Source organism: Columba livia, chromosome 2 (genome assembly GCF_036013475.1).
Source record: "Columba livia isolate bColLiv1 breed racing homer chromosome 2, bColLiv1.pat.W.v2, whole genome shotgun sequence".
In the NCBI taxonomy this organism is placed as follows: domain Eukaryota; kingdom Metazoa; phylum Chordata; class Aves; order Columbiformes; family Columbidae; genus Columba; species Columba livia.
Genome location: NC_088603.1, coordinates 50,508,640 through 50,531,180, shown reverse-complemented (window position 1 = coordinate 50,531,180; position 22,541 = coordinate 50,508,640). Strand labels below are relative to the sequence as shown.

Sequence of the window (22,541 nt, the reverse complement as noted above, 5' to 3'; positions counted from 1 at the left end):
AGGGCATGCTTGCGAGGGATGAATGCAAAAGGTGTGAGATTATGGATCATCACAGTCTTCAAAATCTGTAAATGTAGCTCTGAATTAATCCTGTTATTTTTTGAGATACCATCTTCTTCATTTTTGAACATTCAGAACAGGTGATACTTGAAGGTTTGGGCCCAGCCCTGCAAAGTGGATATCTATATGCCATTGATTTCGGGATCCCAGTTGAGCTGGCTGGAACTCATGGGTAAAGCTGTTTACAGGTTGTCATAATCACCAGGAGATAGCCCAAAGAAAAACCAAGCTATCAAACTGCATGTATGAGCCCCTCTAGCACACCCCTGCGCACCTCAGACCACAGCTTTAATTCTACCCCAGCTTCCCTCTCCTCAAATCAACTCCTTTAGCGTTCCAAACACCCACAGCTGATAACATCAGGAGGGAAGCAAAGCAAACAGAAGCACATCTGGGTGTAGCAGGATAAGTCCACACTTCACCTGAGCTCCTGACCCACTAGAAGGCAGAAAAAGGTGAGAGAACTCAACCAGAATAAATTTCCTTTTTGTCCTTTATTTGCTCTGTCTCCTTCGGCCTGCAAATGCCTCAAGAGCTGCACGAAGTCTTCTGGAACAGCACCTTCAGGTATCAGAAGGGTTGACCTCAAAGCAACCATCTTATAAATGATGCAATACAAACCTCCAAGGTCAAATCCCTGCATGAAAGTGTCCCTGTGAAGGTATTTGAATATATCTATATACTCAGTGCCTTGTCCTCTCTCTCTCCTTATACCTTGGTTTGGGAAGAAAAAAGGCTGGTTCAGTAGAAAGCACCCTCCTCCCTGTCCCATTAACCTGCTTTTATTTCCCCTGGCTACCTGCACACAGAAAGAAACAGCAAACCAGCAGCAAATCGCTCCTCAAGTGACAGCAAGCAGGGTTGAGAGGGAGGCGGCATTTCTTCCTGCTGAAACCTGGGAGCCCTGCTGCGATGAACATTTGTGCTTCCTGACGGCAGGCCAGCAAGCAGCTAAATGAAGGGCCACCATGAGCCAGCTAAGCATCCTGACTCGCACGCCATAGAGCCGAGCGCTCGTACCACCCTCACGCCATGCAGCCACCCTCCGCCTTGGCTCATCACTGATTCGGGGTTACGTTATTCCCATGAACCGCTGCCTGTCTTCCCGCGCAGGAAGCCAACCAGGGAACATGCTAGCCTCCCAAGAAACCATACTCTGTGAGGAGGAGGGGGATTAGGAGGGAACAATGTCAGAGTGTCTTCAGTGAGCTGGAAGCCATCCCAGCTTCCAGCTGCACAATGACACGCAGGAAGGAGTTTTGAAAGCTTCCCAGTTACAGAGTACCCCGGCGTGCCAGGCTCAGAGACGTCTGGACACAAGAATGGCCTTTAAAGCATAAGGATGCAAGAGGATGCAGAGCCCCACACACAGACCAGCCCTGGCAAAGCAGGGAATGGTGGCTCAAGTTCAGCTTTCTTTTTTTTTTTTTTTTTTGGCATTGGGTGCTAATTATGTAGTCCAGATCCTTAAACTTATTTAGGTCAGAGGATTCAACACAAAACAGTCTTAGAAACAACCGTCTTCTGTGGGACTGAGAAAGCCTGCTTGGCCAGACCCAGAGCTCTCCAGTTATTGGAGCTGAAGTACAATCCTATGCAAGAAAGGGATGACAGGAGATAATTTTTGATGGGTTGTGTTGGGATCCACATAGAGGTGCAAAATTATGCCTCATGCAGCTTTATACACTGTTTGCATGTTTTATAATGAGCTCCAAGGGGGATAAAACAGCTCTCAGCAAAGTACATACAGGGCATGAAACAGGATCGTGCAGATGCCCATGAAAATGCCACCCATTGGTTTGCCCTCATGCCCTGCCAGCCACCACAAGGCCATACTTTCCTCCACTCTGCCATGGATCTTCTCTGGCTTGAACAGGTGATAACCTCCAAAATAAGCATAAAAATAGAGAAGGTGGCAAAACAGGCACCCTAAAGGGGCAGTAGGAAGAATACTGTGTGCTGAGTCCTGGTATCTAGCTTACTGGATTCAATATTCGGCGTAAAGTAAAATAGAGAAGGCTCCAGTGATTCACCTCAATGGTGCTTCTGCACCTGCAGGTCTACAAAGTCCATGGAGCAGAAATTATAACCCTTGTAAAAAACTGGTTTCATTCTCATTTCTGGATTATTCTGAGGATAAAGTAATCATTGCTCCACAGAAAGCACTTTGGATTATTTGAAGAGGTGTGCCTTGCACAAGGCTTTGTTATCTTGACTGCGTCCTAAAGTTATGCCATCGAAACAATCTATAAAAACAACCAAACCAATGATTTAATACCTATAGGCAGTAATACAACACTAAAATATCGAGTTTGCCATACATTGCATCCATAAGACAAAATGACAACATGTAAAAATAGGGGGACAGGGAAACATGCAGAAGTGTTTAACTGGATGCAGCATCCAGGAGGATGGAAACAAGGAATAAGCAGACTGCTCAAAGATTAACCACCAGCTCAGTGGGAACAAACTTCTGGATTTAGCAACATTTCCAAGAGCATCTCAGTTTTGAGGAACAAACCTGGGAGGTTAAACTTGAGTCAAGCACTGGGAATAATAAAGAAGCAACAATCTCTGTGCTTTTTTAGGACAGTGGATTCAAGCTGTTGTATGACGCTTGCTCCCCGATAACATGAAATTGCTCTGCAGCAGCTAAGTACGTGTGCAAAGTTCACTGACAACATTTGATCAGGTCTTCAGGTTATAATTACCCTGGGAAGATCCTATGAATGGGGGAAAAAAAAGAAAGTCCCCAAAACCCAGACAGAGAATACAGTCATCTGGCAAATCTCCACTCCAGAACTGAAGTTTTCAGACCATCATACTCACATTCTTAGTGAAAAACAACTACTTACATAGTAAGAGAGGACTCACACTTAATACTGATCTGGCTGGAAATGCCAAAGGATCCCCTAAAATGTATCAATAAGTACTTAAAAAACTGAGGCAGAAGGAGTCTTGCATGGACAACTCAGGCTTTCTGCTACAAATACCAGGGTTGAGCCCAATCAAGCAATACTGAGGCACTAAAGACATATGACACTGCCATGACAAAGCTGATATTCCTCCGGTATTTTCTATTTTAAGGAGGTTCTGAATGGCACAGTGTGTTGAAGAGCTTCTGGACAAAAAGATTCTTCTAATATAAATTCATCAGCCTCTCCTCACAGAGCTGACATCTCCAGACACTATCTTTAGGAAGATAAGATGAATATGGAAGAGGAATTGTAAACTGTCGGTGCAGCATGCACCCATACAGCATAATCAGATAGGTTTGACTGAAGATAGGAGAGAAATGCTGAAAGCCTGTGCTGCTAAGCTTCTAACATACATACAAACTCCTTTCAAACAACTCTCTTGCAAGTTAAGAATAATTCCACATCCAACACATAAGGAAGTTAGCAAGGTCTTTTTCTGCAGAGCTTTAAGTACTCCTGAGGAACAGAAATCAAAAATATAAATACTTTTTTCTTTTCAAGCAATGGCACAAGAGCCTCCTCTATTTGCAAGAATTCACAAGACCCTCTGAAATAAAAGGCAAGGCTGCAGTTTTCAAGCAGGTTTTGCCTGAAACTTGAGATATCTTAAAAGCTACTGATTTTCAAACTGCCTGGCAAAAGGCTTCAGCGAAGGAGAAAGAAATGCTGCAGCACATGAGAAGACAGTGTCAAAACCATTCTTGGGGAAATGTCATGGATGATCCAAGGAAACTGAAGTTCCTGACCTTGTAGGTGGGAGACACCACCATTCTGCCCTCATGTTATTAAAGTAAAAGCTTGATCAAAATGCACTTGCAATAACTGGAAGTACTCAAGGTGTGGCAAGGCAATTTCAAAGCCAAGTGACGCAAAGCAAAGATTTAGGTTCAGCAGGACTGAAGAGGGGACAAGTCAAGGGGTCATTTTCAGGTTGAGAGCAAGCTTCGAAGCTCAGGTCAAAGACAGAGACAGAATTTATGACGCAATTTCCTTTCAACCTATGGACAATCAATATACAGGAATCTGCCTATCTTCTTACTTTCAGTTTCTTTTTGCTAGATTTGCATGCACAGATGTGCAATATAGAAGGCCACCATCATCCTTACACACAGCTCCTCAAAAAAGCTGCCGTACTTTATGCACACACAAGTCAAAAATGGAAGGAGAAGTAAGTCAAACCACAGCCACGTCCAAGAGGCCTCAGTTTAATAAAGAAATCAGAAACACCACATGCTTAAAGGTGGCATTTTGCTTGTGCAACACAACTTTTGTCTACAGGCAATATTTCCATGATTTTTACGTAAACAGCTCTGAGTGGAAATTGTCCAAATATTTATTAAATCCATGAGCTTCTGACTAAAGACTGTTCAATCCCTGAACCTCTATATTGTGCTTTGAGCTATTGTTTCCTTTCCTGCAGGTGCAGAACCTTTTTTGCATCACAGAACTCAGAAGCAATTAAAACAAGAAATCGTGGGCGTTGTTTTTGGTAACCGAAGGGTAATCTTTACCAAGAGATCTCTTTGAGATGTGTTGGAAATAAGGCTATCTGGCAGCAGTACCAACCCCTTCACCATCACCCAGGCCACCTGCTGCTCATTACCCAATGCCTTGTTTTCAGGAGGGCAGCCAGTGCAGAGGACACTGGTGGCGACGTCTCCATTGATTATGAAACCGGAGTGTAAACACAGCTAGAGATAAAGGAAGGAGCTGTACAAATGACTAGCAGGAAGATATAGATAGACAGCCAGAAATTGCACTGCCATTTTGCTGCCAAAATTATCAGTGAACTTGGGCTGGTCAGTATAAAGGTTGCAAAGGGTAGTCAGGCACCAATGCGGCGTTTTCCTGCCAATAACATTTATTTTAACACTGAATTCAGAGGCGGCTCTGAGGTTTATACGCAGTGGGGATCTCTTGCGGACACAGTGTACTTTGTCTCCTGTGTCTTGTGGTGCCGGTACACGCCTCACCACCATCAGCCCCACATGCCACAAGAGGGGACAACTCAAAGACTTCCCTACTGTGGTCCTCATGTAGGTGGGACCCCATCACTGTCTCCAGTGGAAGAGCCACATCTGCCTGCATTAGCTTAAGACAGTTCTTCCCAGCTAAGATTATTCTTCCTGACAGCGGTTTGCACTTACCGTATTTTTTGCCTGCTTCAAAAAAGAGGAGTAAGGTAGTCATTTTATATGCTATGAGCAGCAGGTTTGACAGAAAGCCTATGGAACTAACCTCGCATGCATAAAAGTAACAAACTTGCCGATTTTGCAGTTCATTTTTCAATTCCAAATTAAGAGTTGCTTCTCCCACAATACCCTGCAACTGTGGCATTGAGCTGGAGCCGCACTGGTTCTTCTTTGCTTAAACAGAATAAATAAGAGACACCAAACCCAAGGTTTTTAAGTTAACATCCAGCACATACCCAGCAGCACACTGCTTCCAGTTGGGCAGAAAGCTGGCTAACCTTCATGCCAGCTGAGCTCGGGGAAGAGAGGGAGGGCACTGACCGGCAATTACCCCGAGCAAGGCGGGAGCAAGCCCTCGGCCTCCGCACCCACAGCCGGCGACTGACGAGGAAGCAGAGGGGGGAAAAAAAGAAAAACAGAGCTATAAATATAAAATAGTTGAAGGAAAACTCTTCACAGAAAAGGCAACAACCTCTTTATGCTGTAGCTGGGAGAGGTTTATGCTTTTCCCCTCCTCTGCCTTGTTAAGCAAAGGGGTTTTGCAGGGCTGGCAGCGTGTCAGGAGCAGGAGGGATTTAGGGCAAGAAGGCTGGAGCCCCAGTGCACGGCAAAAGCCCTGTTGATCAATTAGCTGTTCAGTAACCCACTATAAACCCGTTCAGCTGTGAGCGGCTTGGACAGCTGTTGTAGCTAAATTTGCACAGGAACTTGGGCACGTTACCTGAAACGCCTATAAAAACACAGCAAAAAATAGCCACATAGAAGGAAAAGGCTATTTTCCAGTTCCTCGTCCTCATCTGTATCCATAAACCTACAGCATGAACTGCTCCTAGGAAGAGCTTTGCCCTGTGGGATGTTCCCCACAAAGAGCAGAAGGGCATTACTGTGCTCTCCCTCACACTCTGTGACAGAGAGAGAGACAGGACAGACAGACAGACAGCCTGCCTACCTAGCCATGAGTCTCCCTCCCAGACAGAAGGTGCCAGGTGGTGTCAGACAGAGGGACTCCAACCTGCTCTGCACAATGCAAACACAGGGTATTCAGTAACCACAGTATTCCTCGCCATCCTTAGCAGAGATTACAATATAATCCCAAATGTATTTTTTCCATAGGACTTTTTCTTTAATTATATTTATACACAGTTCAACTTCCAGAACATGCACCCGCATGAGGCACAAGCAGGGTAAATGTATTTCTCTTACTCAGTGGCCTCTAATAATTTTACCACAGGCACTGAAAATAACAGCTTGGCGCTGACGCCAGGCTCCTGCCTGCACAAACCCCCCAGAAGCCGGGAGGGAAAGGAGGTCAGCATGATGATCCTCCCTGGCAGTGACCGAGTTTAAAACACTCATGCCACTTGAAAAATACCACACAGCTAGACCGGGAGGCAGACGTGCTGAGGGTGAGACTAAACGGTTTCTCAACAGAAAACATCCTTTTAACCACAGCTACATATTCCCCTTCACTGCTGATCTGCTCTTGACATGATGCCCATCCTGCTCTTGGCACCTTCTGTAGCATTTCAGAACCTGTTGTCACTCACCCATCCCTGAGATAAGGGACAGGACCAGACCAAATCCTGGTGGAAAGCACATGCACACCTCCAACATCGGAGGGGAGGTCTTCAGTATGTCTCACCCTCCCCGCAGCGAAGCCACCATGCCCTTCTATTCTCCAATAAACCAGTGGGGATTGCCAGCTATTATTCAAATAAAGCAAAGTCCCTCATGTAAAATAATACATTAAAAAAAAATCTGGAAATGAAGAAGCTACTGGGTTCCTATTTTTAAGCACTGTTATTAATAACGTGCCACAGTTCTTGTCTCCATCACCACACCATATAATCGTGTTGAGAAATTACTGCAGTGTACTGTAATTATTTCAGTAAGGACACTGTGCCTCTCTCTGTCAGCTTACACCTGCATCGCAATGAACAACAATGAGACTTAAAAATAAGTTACATGCAAACTGTAATCTCTGTCTTATCAACTTTCTCTGCTCATCCGGCCAAGCCTTGAAATCATTATTTGGGCAAAATTCCCAGAGAAACGCTAATTAGAGACTGAAGAAGCGGGGGCCTCCTAGCAACACAGCCGTAGAAAACACACTGAAGCCCAACTCGGTCAAGAAGGGTGCAGCTAAATCTGTAAAACCAGATTCTCTCTTAAGTGTCCCTGCTCAACACAGCTGGAAACCCATGTTCACAGTGAGCCAGACCAGCACTTGGTTGCAGAGACAGTGTTTTCTTCTAGTGCAGAAGGACTGACTGAGTTTCCACTCGCACCTTCTCAGGAACTTGGAGTATTTAATTCCCACATTTGTCGCCCCATGGTCTTTCTTTCCTGGTAAGAACAGCAGTGTCTTTTGCCTTCAGGAACAATCCTATTGCTCTTTTTTAAAGCCAAAGCTAGAAAACCACCCTTCCTGCAGCTGTACTGTGAGCTCCCAAAGCACAGAAGAATCACAGAGCAATAAAGATTCCTGTTGACGCATAGGTACCTAGTCTGCCTTCTACAGTTGTGTGGCACAAGCTTTCTGAAAAGTCTATCAGGATGAAGTTATAGGCTCGTGGCCTCTGCTCATGATTCAGGAGCAGGTAGTATTGCATCAGATACCAATTTGCCAGTTTATTACCATAAATCAGCCAACCCATTTAATCTTTGCCGCATGGAATACAGCAAACCTTGCAGGAGTAAGCAAGCAGCTCCAGTTTACCAAGATACCTGCAATTTGCAACATGAATCCAGCAAAATAAAATAAATGCTCGGAATAGCCCAGCAGGCACGAATTGAAAATATGCTGCCAGATATATCAAGTACACAAGTTTGGGAAAAAAAATAATACCTGAACAAATGTGTTCCCCACTGATCTGTTCCATTTTAGTCAAGCTTTATGGCACAAGTAACAGTGGCAAGCAGAAAAATAGGGTTTATCTTATATGGATAAACTGGCCTTTAACTACATAATTTTTCCAGCCACATTCTCAACTCTAAAGCAGATAAAAATGGCCTCTCATATGTTCAAGGAGTATACTGAGGCAGTTGTTCAAAGTCAACAAGATGCCCAGATCTCCTTTTAAAAGAGAAAATATCTTGGAAAGTTACTCAGGTGATTTCAAGGGTCTGTCTTACATTCCTGTGTCATGTCCAAGGGAGGAAAGCTGTGAGGGCTGTGGCAAGCCCAGCAGATCCACAGCTATCGACAGAGACCAAGCCAGATCAGACAGCTCAGTGCATTCACTTCCGACATCTCCTGAAGAGCACACAGCTCCAGATGCCTTCTCCAAGTGTCTGGACATGGGGATGATGTATACCCTTCATGTAAGTCCACCCACTACTTTTGATCTCTCCTGAAAAGACTCCAGAGTCGCAAAGTACCTCAAGGGAGCAACCCACCTCCTACAGGAAGAGCGGGTGATGCCCATGGAGGGTCTCAGTACTGCATCCATATGAAGCAGAAGCCTGGAAATGGAATTTAATTAATTAACATCACCTCTTCCCTCAGCAGCAATCCTCAGAGGAGCTGGGATCCCTACCTAAGATAGGAGCAGTACTGCAGAGCAGCCTCAACCCCCAGGGAGACAATCGTGCTTTTTATCACTGAGTTCCACAGCCTTCATGTGATTTGACATAGACAAAGGAATGGGACAAATCCTGAACAGGATTAAATCAGCAGAGTTTCATTTCGCTGGAAAAATGATGTCACTCAGAGTCTGACCTTAGATCTTGCTGCTTTCCCCTGCCAGATAGGTTGCAGAAGGTAGTTTCAGTCTCCCACTGGTCTCCAGCAAGTGAAGTATTGTTGATCTCGTATAAGTGAAAGGATAAAAACAAACAACAGCAAAAAAGCCAACCCAAAATCCCCCAAACACAACAGCTCTTCCACCAGCCAATATTTTTTTTCCTCAGAGGTATTACAAAGTGCAAATTAATGGTGACCTTACATGCATCTGTATTTCTATTGCTCATAAGAAACCATTGTGAAGTGCACATAGAACTTATCACCTAACAATTCCTTTTTTCTCAGGTTTTTCCCTGCAGTTGCGGAAGGCAGGATTTCCTCCCTATTACATCAGGAAGAGAGGATGTATTTGTTCTTTTGCCATTTAAGACTTAGTAGCATGGTCAGGTTACTGGAGCCAGGCCCTCTTTCCTGATCTTTTCTTGTAGGGGAATTATTCTTGGCAAGGCTCCAGCCTAGTATTAACCCGACGGAGAAAAACCAAGCGGCTGTATAGACATAAAACAGACACACCTCAGGGCTTTGCCAGGCCACTGAAAGCTACAGCGACAGAGTAGAAATAACAAATACAAGCTGGTACTGAGCCTCCGAAGTATGCAATTACAACCATCATTACTACTATGATACACTACTACAACTACAGTGTCCATTTGGGGGGTGGATGAGGCGGGGGGCTATCTTTTTCCTTCATCCTGATGGGTAACACAGCTACAAGCCAGCAGGAAAGGTATTATGCCACAGTGCACCCCTCCACAAACAAACCATCAAGCCCCAGGAGTAAACACAGGATGTTTCAAAAAGATGGAGCCAATTTCAAAGCAGTGTATTTTCACAATGGCAATCTGTTACAGTTATACAAAAAATTACAAATAGTTTAGTGAGTTATCACGTGGTAATCATTTGAAACTGTATGCCTCGCCCTTTTGAAGTGATAAGAGTTTCATTCATGGGCAATTTGAGCTTGCAGAGATATAATGGTTTCAGACTGGGTACATCTTTTTGAAACACCCTGTAATTGCCCCTTGTAATGACCCCACCTCTCGGTCCAGACTAAGAGATTGGAGAGGAAAACAGAACCCCCACCCTGTTATTTAATGTAGGGGAGAGCACTTGTCCTACCTCCAGCACCTAGTGTGAGGACCTCAATGAGATAGCTCTTTCCTCGTTCCTTAATCAAAAGGGGCTCCTCCAGAGGAACTTCATTTCTTTTAGGTGACAAGAGGATGCACATTAGGGCAACTGCTCTCCTGGGGTAGGTAGGACTAGGAAGGAGAGCTTCTGAGTACAGTGGCAAAGTGAGGGTTACCCAGAGACTGCTTGTCCACCCCCGGCCTCCCAGGGTGCAGTTTTGGGCTGAGGTTTACCTACCCCAGCAGGAATACCAATTTGGGTCTCTGAGCCACAGAAATTGAGGTTAACTTCTTACTTTTGAGAGACCTCTAAGATCCTATCTAACCAAAGTGAAAAGAGCTCACAGGTTACAAAGCTGGGGGAGGAAGAGGGGCCATCTCCCCATCCTACTTCTACTGAAAAGTTTTTTTGACAGAATGCAAGTTCTGGCTTTCAGACCCTCTATAAATTTGCATTTACTCAACTGCAAAGTGTGCTTACAGGAAAAAAAAAATAAAAAATAAGATGTCTTCACATCTTCACAAAGTTACCCTTTGGGATTATAAAGCATAATGAAAACCAGTTGGAAAACCTCTGATGCAACCTGTGCTGGGAAAGATGCACAACTGATCACTGCCCTCAGCTATTAGCAAACTTTCAAGCAAACAATCCAAGTACAGGAGGCACATTCAGCACACTCTGTGTATTGGCTGGTGATGCACACGCCTGCATCAAACTTCTTGATGTGGTCACCCAGTGGGTGCCTCAGCACCTTATAGCCAGAGAGAGCTGTCACAGGGTGTCATGGAAGTCATGAGCTCAGTTTACGTCCCAGAGGGCCAGGTCTGAGGCATGTGTGGATGAGGAGTGGAAAAAGTGCCCTTCCCTGTGGACCCGGGGTACAGGACAGCTCTGGGGTACATCTACCAACCTCGGCCAGAAGAAGCATTTCCACTGCAGCTTCTTATCCTTCCCATGAAAAGACTTGCTGCCTTTGACCTGAACTTGCTTGCATTTTTGATCATGCTACCCTAACTTTTTTTTTTTTTTGTGAGAAGAAGCTGTTGGTTTCTTCATCCCCCTGAGAAAATGGAGGACAATGGAGGTCAGCTGGAGGGGATGACTTGCATCCCCAAAAACAGGCCAGTTCTGATCCCCTGTCAACAAATCCCAGATTTGCCAAACCACACCTGTGAGAAATGTCACAGGTTTGGGCAAATTCACCCCACATCTGATACTTCAATCCAATTACATGTCATGCTCACCTCCACATTCATCATGTTAATCTCTTCTAAAATTACCCTCTAGTCCTCTGAATGAAAATACCTCCTTCCTCCACTTCAAACACTGTGATAAACATAGATCCTTGTAATATGAGAAAGAGGGTGAGGACCTTGCTGCATTTCATTATTTTTGTACTGCAGCGATGAATTTCAAAATAGCTTAGCAGTAGTAGTCATGCTTACTGATTTGGTATACGTTCCCTTTGGTGCTCTTCAGAAATTTAGCACTTCTGGGCATGAGTGTGAATGTTTTGCATTGTGTTTTCCCTCCCCCATCCTTCAGCAGATTACATGATGACATTTTCTTGCTTTTTGTTTGTTTTGAATGAAGGCACAACCCTCTTCCCTTCCTGTACAACTGCTTCCTCAGTGCAAAGGCTGTGCAGGGGTGGAAGGCAGGAGGACTTTCAGCTTTAAACCTCACCTGGAAACAAGCAGTAATTTTCCCTGTTGTTAATGCCTGAAAGTATGAGCTCAAGAGGTCTCAAAGCTACTTGCTGTGAACTCGTCATGAAAACAAAAACAAAATCAAACCCCAAAGCAAACACCAAACCAGCTTCAACTGGCATGAAAGTCTCCGAGATCTCAAATTAATATGCTTTACTGCTCTTTACACAGTTTCAATACAGTCTTCTTGACTTGCTGTGCATTATTCCTGTATTTTAAAAGCCAGGTTAGGCAGGGCCTACAACAGGAGCACCGCAACAAGGCAGTACTCCAGCTCCTGAGACCACTCCAGACTACCCAATATCACTCTGGGCGATGAGGGACAGGCATGAAGGAGCAGCTTACATACACAAGGGTGGCTGTGCACAAAGTACATCAGCAAGCAGGTGCCCATCAGTGTAGCTCTTCAGAGCATCCACCTACTGTCAGACTAAATAGATCACAGAACCATAGAACAGTTTGAGTTGGAAGGGACCTTCAAAGCTCTTCTAGTCCAACCCCCCTGCAATGAGCAGATACATCTTCAACTAGATCAGGTTGCTCAGAGCACCGTCCAGCCTGGCCTGGAATGTCTCCAGGGATGGGGCATCTACCACCTCTCTGGGCAACCTGTGCCAGTGTTTCACCACCCTCATTGTATTACAAAAAATTTCTTCCTCATATCTAGCCTGGATCTCCCCTATTTTAAAACAATCACCCCTTGTCCTATCACAACAGGCCCTGCTAAAAAGTCTGTCCCCATCTGTCTTATAGGCCCCTTTTAAGTAATGAAAGGCCGCAATAAGGTCCCCCCAGGGCCTTCTCTTATCCAGGCTGAACAACCCAAACCCTCTCAGCTTGTCCTCACAGGAGACATGTTCCAGCTCTCTGATCACCAGGCAACAGTTTGGGTCATAGCTGGAGACTTCAGCAACACCTATGCAACATCCACTGGGCACACAGAGCACCCTGAAAATACACCCCAAGGATTTAATGAGGCTCAAGTGCTGGTGGGCCCCGTGCAGTGATGTATTCTTGCTTATAGAAGTAAGAGATTAATTTATCTAACTGATTTATCAAATGAAGTTGATTCACCTGGGCAAAGATTAGTTTGCAAGGCATTTTATCAGTTCCCAGGGTACACAACCAGAGCCAAGAGGGAGACCACGGAGTTCAGACAAAGAAGGCGGCAGTTTCTGGACCTAGCTGAGGCCATTTTACAGCTGCAAAACTCCACCAACCTGAGCAATGCTAGCACAAGCAAGAGGAAATTCCTCCCTGAGATGCTGAGTATGACTTTTCCCAACGTATACTTTTTTCCTGCATCATGTTGGTTTTTCTCTATTCCCATATTCCACGCCGCCTCCCCAGGAAAGCTTTGTAGGCTTGTCTGTGGATGCACATTACTCTCATTTCTTTCCAGCTTCTCACATTATCACAAATAGGATCAAGTACAGAAAACAATTGCATCGTACTTGCCCTGTGTGATTGATGGCACATAAACATGCAATAAAACAGAACAAAACCAAATACTTACATCAGGCTCTTTTTAAACTTCAGAGAATCAGAGCGACCTTTCACAGCACCCAGCACAACTGAGTATCTGTTTGCTAAACTGCATGGAAACAAAGCACCATGCAGCTTAAGAGCAAAAATAAAACTGCCTGTGCCATGCTCTGCATACACAGTGGCCAGCTTGGGCTAATGCAGGCTTATTTCCTAAGTCACTTTCTCTGCCTAGCTTGTTTAATAAGCCAACTGTTTGTTTGCCAAAATGCTGAAGATGCAGAAGTGACAGAGAATTAACACTTTACTGGTCAAGGTAAAATAAAACAATAAAAACAAAATTAAACTAAAACAAAACCAACACATTTTATATATATTTAAATAAATAAAAATTACCAAAGTCACTTTCCTTCCAAAACTCGATTATTAGAATAATCCTGAGGCTAGTGATAATCAATGTTGTCTCTTCTCAGCAGGTCTGCCTCTACCCCCTACTCCAATGCCGAATCCCACCAGACTTCATCCTAAGGTGTGCTCCAGCCATCCAGCTGCTCACAAAAGAAGAGTGGTGGCGAAAAGGGAAGTGCACAATACCTGAACTAGTGAAGCAGTCGAGGAATATTGAGAGATGTTAGGCTGAAGCCATCAGTTCAACATCTGAATACCCCCGCTGGGCTACCACCTCTGTTTTGGCTATCAAACAGCAATGGCTGTGAGATGACAGATGTTTCCCATTCAGGAGCATCAGGCTCCGAGCAGCCCACAGCAGAGGTATCCCCCACCGTAAACACCGTACTGCAGCACAGGACACCACATCACTGTCACCATCCGTCTTGTGTGCCTGACCTTCGCAACCACACCGACAAGAGCCATTATTCAGCATATTACTGGAAAAGAACAGAACTCTCAGCACTGCCAGAAATAATGGTTCATCAGCACTTCCCTCCCTGCGATACCCCTTTTGCAAAAGTCAAAGTCCCCTGCCTCTATTCATTTCCAGCTGGAAGTCTGAATAGAAACCAGAGAGAAAAGTTAGTTTTCCAATGCAGTAAACTAAATGCCAGACCAGCTGGAATAGATTTCACATGTAGAGAGGAAAGGGTGAGCGCTATTAAACCCTTATTGCATTCTTACATTTCTGGATCAAGCAGAAAGTTAAGCAAGAGAGACACCGCCATCACCGTTGCCCAATTACCTTACTAAACAAACGAATGCAAAACCAAAACCACAACATCAAAAAATCCTCTCAGCTTCTCAGCCATTAACACCAGAAACACCATCCTACCTGACCACACCACAAACAGACCTTGCTCCATGCCCACTAACTCAGTGAAATGAGGGACCCACGAGGTGCAGGGACAGCACATCCTCCCCAGGCAGCTGCCCTATGTCTCATGCCCCCAAGGATGAGTGGTTCCTCTGGCTCAGCAGATGCCCTGTGACTGCTTGTTAATGAGCTGTATCACCCTCGTGGGACAAGCCACGACATACCACTCTCTTTACACAGCCCAAATCATCCTGTCTGTGCTCTTCAGCATTTTTGATGAGCGGATCTGAGGGAGAACGGACTACAGTCCAATCAAGACTTTCTAGAGAAGAGGCACTGGCAGATCTCTGTTTGGCAGCTCTGAGAAAACAGATGCAGCACTGTATCTTGCCTCCCAAAGTGGTAATAAGATGCTCTGGGAAACACCATAAGAAACTGGGTACATACAGAGCCACCCTTACCTGCTATTTCTCCTCTGCTTCTGACAGGAAAGACAGTTCACTGAGATTTGTTCAAAAGGCTCTTGACAGAGAAACAACCTTTGACCAACCATTAAGAGAACAAACATGACTGACCATAACATCTCAGTCTTCCCTGCACAGCTGTGTGTGTCATCATACCTCCTCAGGAGGTCCACCACCTTTCAAAGTCTACAGTGGCTTTATCAAGGGATGCTCACTACAGTCCTAGCATTAAGATTCAAGCAGGGTTCCCTGCAAGAAACTGGAAACATTTAATAATCCTGGGAAGGAGCCTGTCCCCACTAGGATCACAACAGGACTCTAGAGTGCCCAAACCCCAAAGGCATTAACATACCACCGCACATAAAGCTGGGGCCTACAAGTCAGGTGCTGCTTCTTACCTGTTCTCCAGCAGCGTCATGCACACAACCTCTCGCACACCTGGGTTGTTGGCTTTCTCAATGGAGCAGCTTTGCAGGTTCCAAGTAGCCACCCTCAGGACGGGTCTGCCATCTCTCACCCCCACAAACATCTCCACAGAGGGGCGAGTGGATATGATCTGGGTTGGACCCCCAGGTGGAAAGTCCAGGTCTTCGCTCTGGAGGCTCAGGGAAGTAGGGCTGGGGTGAGGCTTGGCTGTGAAGTTGAGGCCACCGTTAGTGTTTGTCGAAGGGGGACGGGACCGCTCTGCAAAAATCTGATGTCTGATTTTGTCCAGAAAGGAGGAATTGATGCAGTCCATTCTCACCAGGTCCTCGATACTTTTGAAGGGCCCATGCTCTTTACGGTAGTCCACAATGCTGTTGGCGATCTTCTCAGTAATGCCACGGATGCTCATGAGCTGGGCTGGGGTGGCAGTATTAATGTTGATCTTGGTGGCAGAGAGGTGATGCTCAGAGGCCAGATCCTTGCGCAGGGAGCTGGGCGAGTGCTGTGCTGAGCTGCCCTTGCTGCTCACACAGATCTCAAACTTCACCTGCTCCAGCTTGGCAGCCCCCACTCCGCTCACCAGCGCTAGGTCCTCCACTTTCTTGAAGCCGCCAATGTACTCCCGGTACTCCACAATGTTCTGGGCCACCACCCGGGTGACCCCAGGGAGGGTCATCAGCTCCTCCTCCGTGGCCGTGTTGATGTTGAGCCTCTCCTGGTTGACGAGGATGTTGCTGAAGTTGCACGCCGCGCTGAACTTGCGGCTGTGGCACAGGTCCGCCGGGTCGCGGGGGATGGAGCGGTGGCAGCCCAGGCTGCCCCCCATCTCACCGCCTCCGGCGCCGCCGCACCGGGCCGCCGCCGGAGCCGGGAAAGCGGGCGAGGGGCGCTGCCGGGGCTGCCCGCCCGCGACTCATGGACCCCCGCGGGAGGCCGGCGAAACCCCGCGGCTCCGCGCCAGGGGACGACGGACCGCGGCGGCTGCAGACACTCTGCGGACAGACCCAATACAAGCCCGGTCAGTTGGATCCCGGCAGCCCCGCGGAGGGGCCCCAAGTCCTCTCCTTCTCCTCCTCCGGGGGACACCACCCCGCCCTCGGACCGGAGGCGCAACCGCTCCGCTGCAGCTCCCGACTGCCGCTGCCCCGCGCCCCGCCGGCGGTAGTAGTAGCTGGGCGGGAGCTCCCGCCCCCTTGGCCGGGCGAGGCGGGGCCGGGCGCCGCCGCCACCGCCTCCCGGGGGGTGTCACCCGCGCCGTGCCCGCCCCCGCCCGGCGGCGGCGGAGTCCGGCCGGCGCGGCCGTGGGGGTGGCCGCCCCCGCGGGACGCACTCCGGCATCCTGGCCCCGGGTCCGTCCCGAGCGCCTCCCTGGGGTGGGGGAGGATGAGGAGGGGCGACCTCCGCCTTCCCCGTACGGGCACTCACCCGCGAAAGGTGGGGTCAGGCACGTAGGGCCCAGGGCGACCCAAAATGGCCCTACGGCTGTCACCTTGCGTTAAGGGCGGGCTTTTCTCTTCCTCCAGGTGCATGGGACGCCGGGGTCTCAGGTGCTCAGACGCTCTTTGCAGCATTCCCATCCTTGAAGTTTCTTGAGCTCGCCTGCCTGCAGCTGGCAGGGCATAAGTGTGTTTTCAAACCTCATGAAAGCCTCATCAGTCATCTCCACTGTTTTTTTGTTTGTTTGTTTGTTTTGGGGGTTTTTTGTTGTTGTTGTTTGGGGTTTTTCTTTGTTTGGTTGGTTTTTGCTGGTGCAGTCACTATGCTTTCGTACATCTGAGTAAAGTCTGCTTCTTTTCATTTTATGTTTTTCACATCTTAAGCAATCGTGAGAATGCTCGACAATCTCAAACTCCCCACTGAACGATGCTTTTGAACGTATTAGATCTGCGTACTAGGTCTGCCTCAGCCCGTTGCCTGTATGCTGTATGCCTAGCCTTTCCCTGAGACACAGTATCACCATTCTGCACCAAGATCATGGTTATGTATCACCCATGTGCCTGAGCTCACTTTAACATAGTTCATTCCTGCCCTGAGAGCTGCAGCAGCCCACCACAGTCTGTGTTGGTAAGGCTGCTGAAGTATTTACATGGCTTCTACTGCATCAAGTCCCATGCTGCACTGTCTGCAATGCTACCTGTAGCCAAATCAGCTCATTTGAAACTAGCTTAACTGTGCCCACACAGGAGTGACTGCAGTGTCAATGAATCCAAAATGTAATCGGTGGGTGTAATTGAAAGGAAGGGGGAGGAAAGCTGAAAGAAAGAGCAACATGCAGTTACAGATGCCAGCTGTGCACCCTGGTGCTTCCTGATGCTGACAGTATACATGTTTCTTTTAGCCAGATAGAATATGGTGCACAGATGTATTTTCAACATCAAGACTCTTGGTTTGCCCTCTAACAAAAATTAAGCAGCTTGTAATAGCAGCTTATACATTTATTTTTCATGGCAAGTTAATGGGAATTATTTGGGTTCACCTAAACTAAAAGGTTGAATTTGTTCAGCTTCTTGGAGAAGCAGAATGCGATGTGCATAGGGGAGTGCAGGCTGTACCCGGCTTTGAGATTGCACAGGGGCACTGCTGCTTTAACATTTGCACTAGATATTCTGCTGCACTTCACACATTTCTCTTCTGTTCGCCTGAGCAATAGAGTTAGTAAATTATCATTACGGGAATGGGTATTGGCTGCATTAGGCTATTCTCTCTCTGCTGACTGTTGGAGTGGAGAAAGTGCTCACTTAGGTGATTAAATGCTTCCATGTCTACTGGAAAGTGCTCTGTGCACTGCGATAGCAGCCAATGCAGCAGAAGTTCATGCTGGGCCTAATCCTGCTGGGATCATACCAGCACAGAGCTGAAAACAATTAACCATTGAAACCAGTATTCTTTGTGAGGCAATATGATTATGGTAATAGCTCCACAAGCTGTTATCTCAATGGAGATACTCTTCTGCTTTCTACAGCAGGTTGTTTCTACTTGATCCAGGCTCATTAAATAAGTTTTGAAGCTAAAAAACACCAAAATCCATCTGAGGCATCATCTACATTGCAGGCAACACTAGGTTTTCTGTGTTTCAGAGAGAAGGCAGGAACATCTCCAGAAAGAAAATAACAGATGTCCCTCTCATCCAGCACTTTCTGTTGTCAGTAGCTACTCAACATTTTTTGAATCTGCAGCACCAAGATTACTTGCAAGGCTGGTTGCAGCTGAGAGAGCGGAACTCAGAGGGATGCAATGAGTTTCCCGTCACCTAAACTGGAATATGATCCATGATAATGTGAGCTGCAGGGACAAGAAGGGCCCTTATCATTCCGTTAACCCCTTACCCTTATTTATGTTGTCAACACTATGAAAATAACAGTTGCAGGGAGTTTACTGAGCTCTGAGTCAATTTTTGACACATCTTGGTATTTTTGGGAAGTGCCAAAAGATGTGAAAAGGTACAGGTTTGGTTTATGTGTAAAAAAAAAAAAAAAAGATGAATCAACTGGCTTGACATCAACGTTAGGCAATCCATTAACACAAGAAAGCTAAAAATAGGGTGCAGTCGGTAAATGATTGAAAAAACAATGGTGAAATTATTGACAACCAGCGTAGGCAACAGAAGGTAAATCTTGTGTAACTGATGTAGACACTAGATTTTATCTTTGATCCAATCCCAAGCTCACTGTATTTAAATTTATTCAAGAAGTGATTGATCATGGTCTACTGGTAGGCGTTGGCTGGCAGGTAGCCTGCCCGGGCTGCTTGGCTCCTAAGGTGGCAAGTGGCCACAAATGCAGGATTCCTGGATCTCCTTCAGCACCAACAGGATAGAAGGCTCCAAGACACTGTGGGTGGCTTATTCCTCAGGATCTGCAGCTTGCTGCCTGCCGAGCAGCTGGCTGCCTGCCAGGCCTGGCTTAAAATCCTCTCAGTAGAGGCAAATTTGAGTTTTGCTGCTTTGAGGATGTGAATCTGGAAAGGGCCTTACAGGGCCAGGCAGGCTTCCATGGTGAGAGGGAAGGGGAGGACGCCTGCAAAAGGCCCTCAGTAGCAGCCATCACCCATCATGCAGAGTGTTTTCTGTATCACTGTAAAGTGTTGCAAAAAAGGGCAACAAGGGAGCAATGGTTTTATCACCACCAAGCATTCCAGGGATGGGACACCTCTACTGTGAGGACAGGCTGAGAGAGTTGGGGTTGTTCAGCCTGAAGAAGAGAAGGCTCCAGGAAGACTTTATTGTGGCCTTTCAGTACTTAAAAGGAGCCTGTAAGACAGATGGGGACAGACTTTTGAGCAGGGCCTGTTGTGATAGGACAAGGGGTGTTGGTTTTAAACTAATGGAGGGGAGATCCAGGCTGGAGGAAGAAATTTTTTATAATACAATGAGGGTGGTAGAATACTGGCACAGGTTGCCCAAAGAGGTAGTAGATGCCCCATCCCTGGAGACATTCAAGGCCAGGCTGGATGGGGCTTTGAGCAACCTGATCTAGCTGAAGATGTCCCGGCTCATGGCAGGGGGCTTGAACTAGATTACCTTTGAAGGTCCCTTCCAACCCACACTGTTCTATGATTCTATGATCTTGGGCTTGCTTTGCCACTTCCTAGAGCCCTCCGAGACTGAACAACTTGTACCCTGTCCCCACAAGCACCTAGTAAAACAGGTTCCTGGACAGCTCAGTGGCATGGGGACAAGCAGCTGGCTACGCAAGTAACCCATGGATATGGTAGTATGATCTGCTTGCCAGGTCTGAAGTCCTCAAACTAGTCTTCCCTGCAGGAATTGTTCAAAGTGGAAAGAAGAAAACTAAACTTTTCCACAGGGAGGAGGTTCTCCACTGTGTAAAGCCTTTAAATACAATGTTTAAGGAGTACATGGAATTGCTTGAACCTATAACGATGCAGTGGATGCAGATATTGCTGAGCAATGTCTTTTGACTTAAGTCAGGCAAAGAATCAGCCTAGAGGACACTATATTTTAAAGGCTTAATTTCTCAGCATTTTAAGATGGTCTTAAAAAGATCTATTAATCTATTTTCACATTTCACCAAATGCATCATCAACATTGCAGAGACTCTAAACAATGAGGAGGGCTAGAAGGAGCCAGGAGGTGTTGCTCAACAGAATAACACAGTTTGCCTCCAGTTTGCCTTTGCAATTGCAATTCCTACCAGCCCACCATGTGACAGCAGAGCCTTTTCCAGCTCTCACTAACACGGCCTTTGGGAGCTAGGGGCTTGCTGCTGAGGAGAGTCACCCTTCTAGGGACTGTGTTTTCAGACCTGCATCACTGGGGTCTTAACGGGCAAGGACTGAAAAAGGCAGCTGGTTAACTGTAGTGCCTGTATTTTTATTTAAAGGAGCTATTAAAATAATTGTTTTCCTTCTGAGAGGACATATTCAGTGACACTTGTAACAGATGCCCAAGGCAGAAGGCAGACGGTGTTTTTAGGAAGACAAGTAGTAACATGGAGGAGTCAGCAACTTCATGACCAGTGGGACTTATGAGGTCAGATATCTGATGGGTCTTTCCTCTGTTGATTTTCTGATGTATAATAATAATAATAATAATAATAATAATGAGTATCCATCCATTTCTCAGAGGGGTCACTAATTTGGATGTCTCTGTTCTACATGGCCACCAATTTTTGTGGTACTCCTAGGAACCCTGTATTTTTTGAAACATTTAACCTCTCAGTCAAATTTGCTTGAAATTAGCCCACACACTAATAAAATCCCTGGGGAGGGATGATGAGCAGAATAGCAGAGCACACAACCACATGAGTTTTTTCTTAGGAATCCAATGTCTATGTCATGAGCTCCTTTTCCTGTAAGGCATTTTACATATGGCTGCCAAACTTGTTGCAAAAAGATGAAGTGATGTCACTGGTGCTGGGTTGCCAAGTGACAAGTGTCACATCCTACAGAGAAAAACAGTCAGAAGGGTGAGCAGAAGTGACTCATCCTTATACCTTGATTAGTGTTAGGAAATCCATGCCTGAGCCTCTGCTACGGGAAGCCTAAGGAAAAGGAACTTCTCTAACAGTTAGGACTTCATCTTGGTTGGTGTTGGGTCTGAAACCCAGGCCTCTCCCTGCCCCAGAAGATCCCAAGCAATGGCCCTCCATTCTGTCTTGTCAGTGCATGGTGGGACAGCTCATCCTGGAGGGAAAAGAGAGGAACCCACCTTAGAGATGTTTTCCAGCAGAGCTTTGCATGTGATTTCCTGCTTCTACAGACAGCAGTGGAATTTGATTCTCATCCCCCACATCTGAGGTGACGCTGTTAATTACTCAGGTATCCCTTGGGACATAGGGGTGGAAAGAAATCCACCTTCACCCCAGGTAGGGTCACCAGGGCCATGCATGCAGAAGTTTGCCTGCTCCAGACCTTCACTGGTGGCATCTCTTGAAATTCCCGGATGAGAGACGTATGACACAATAGACCTGTGTCACAACTAATGTTTTCTTTGAGGCACAGTATGGCAAGACCCTTGTAAAAATGCCAACAAATGACCACTTTGTGATTTTGGCAGAGGAGAAAGTCAGAATTTTTCACTTGTGAGCTAGATGTCTAAGCTCTCACCCTGGGCAAGCTTTCGGAGGTTCCACCCAGAAGCAAGCATCAAGTGTATTTTTGTGAACAAGATAAGGGCAATGAGACTTTAGGCACCTCGAGAGCCAAGAGGAGAAGGTAGGTAAGTCAACATGCTGCAAAGGAATTTCCAGTATAGTGTTCAGCTCTTCACACAGCACTTTGTTTATAAACAGTTGGACAGCCAGCCTCTTGGATATTGCCTTTTCATGTAGACCTCTGACCCTTCAAATGTCTTTAGGTGATGTCTTTTGGTGGTAGAGAGGGGTTTAAAATGCAAGGAAGTGAGCTCGCTAATTTGTACTAAGCCATGGACTTCACAGGCAGTGTAAATTAGTCCTTATTAAACATTTGCATTTCAAAACTAGAATAACCTGTTGAGTTTGAGGTTTAGTGCCAGAAATAATGCTAAATACTGAGGCCTACCTCCTGATCATTCTGTTGTTTCATTGGGTAAATTATTATTTTGCATTATTTGTCATTTATAACTTACTTTTAGTTACTAGGT

At 46.3% G+C, this 22,541-nt stretch overlaps 1 protein-coding gene across 1 annotated transcript in view; it reads right to left on the bottom strand.

Moving 5' to 3' along the window:
* The window catches only part of EEPD1 (endonuclease/exonuclease/phosphatase family domain containing 1), a 64,513-nt gene extending 47,991 nt beyond the window's left edge, over window positions 1-16,522 (bottom strand). The window contains exon 1 of the mRNA XM_021284265.2: window positions 15,430-16,522. Within this exon, the coding sequence (XP_021139940.2) occupies window positions 15,430-16,283 (854 nt within the window). The 5' untranslated portion in view covers window positions 16,284-16,522. The remainder of the gene's footprint in view (window positions 1-15,429) is intronic.
* Window positions 16,523-22,541: the final 6,019 nt, after the last annotated feature.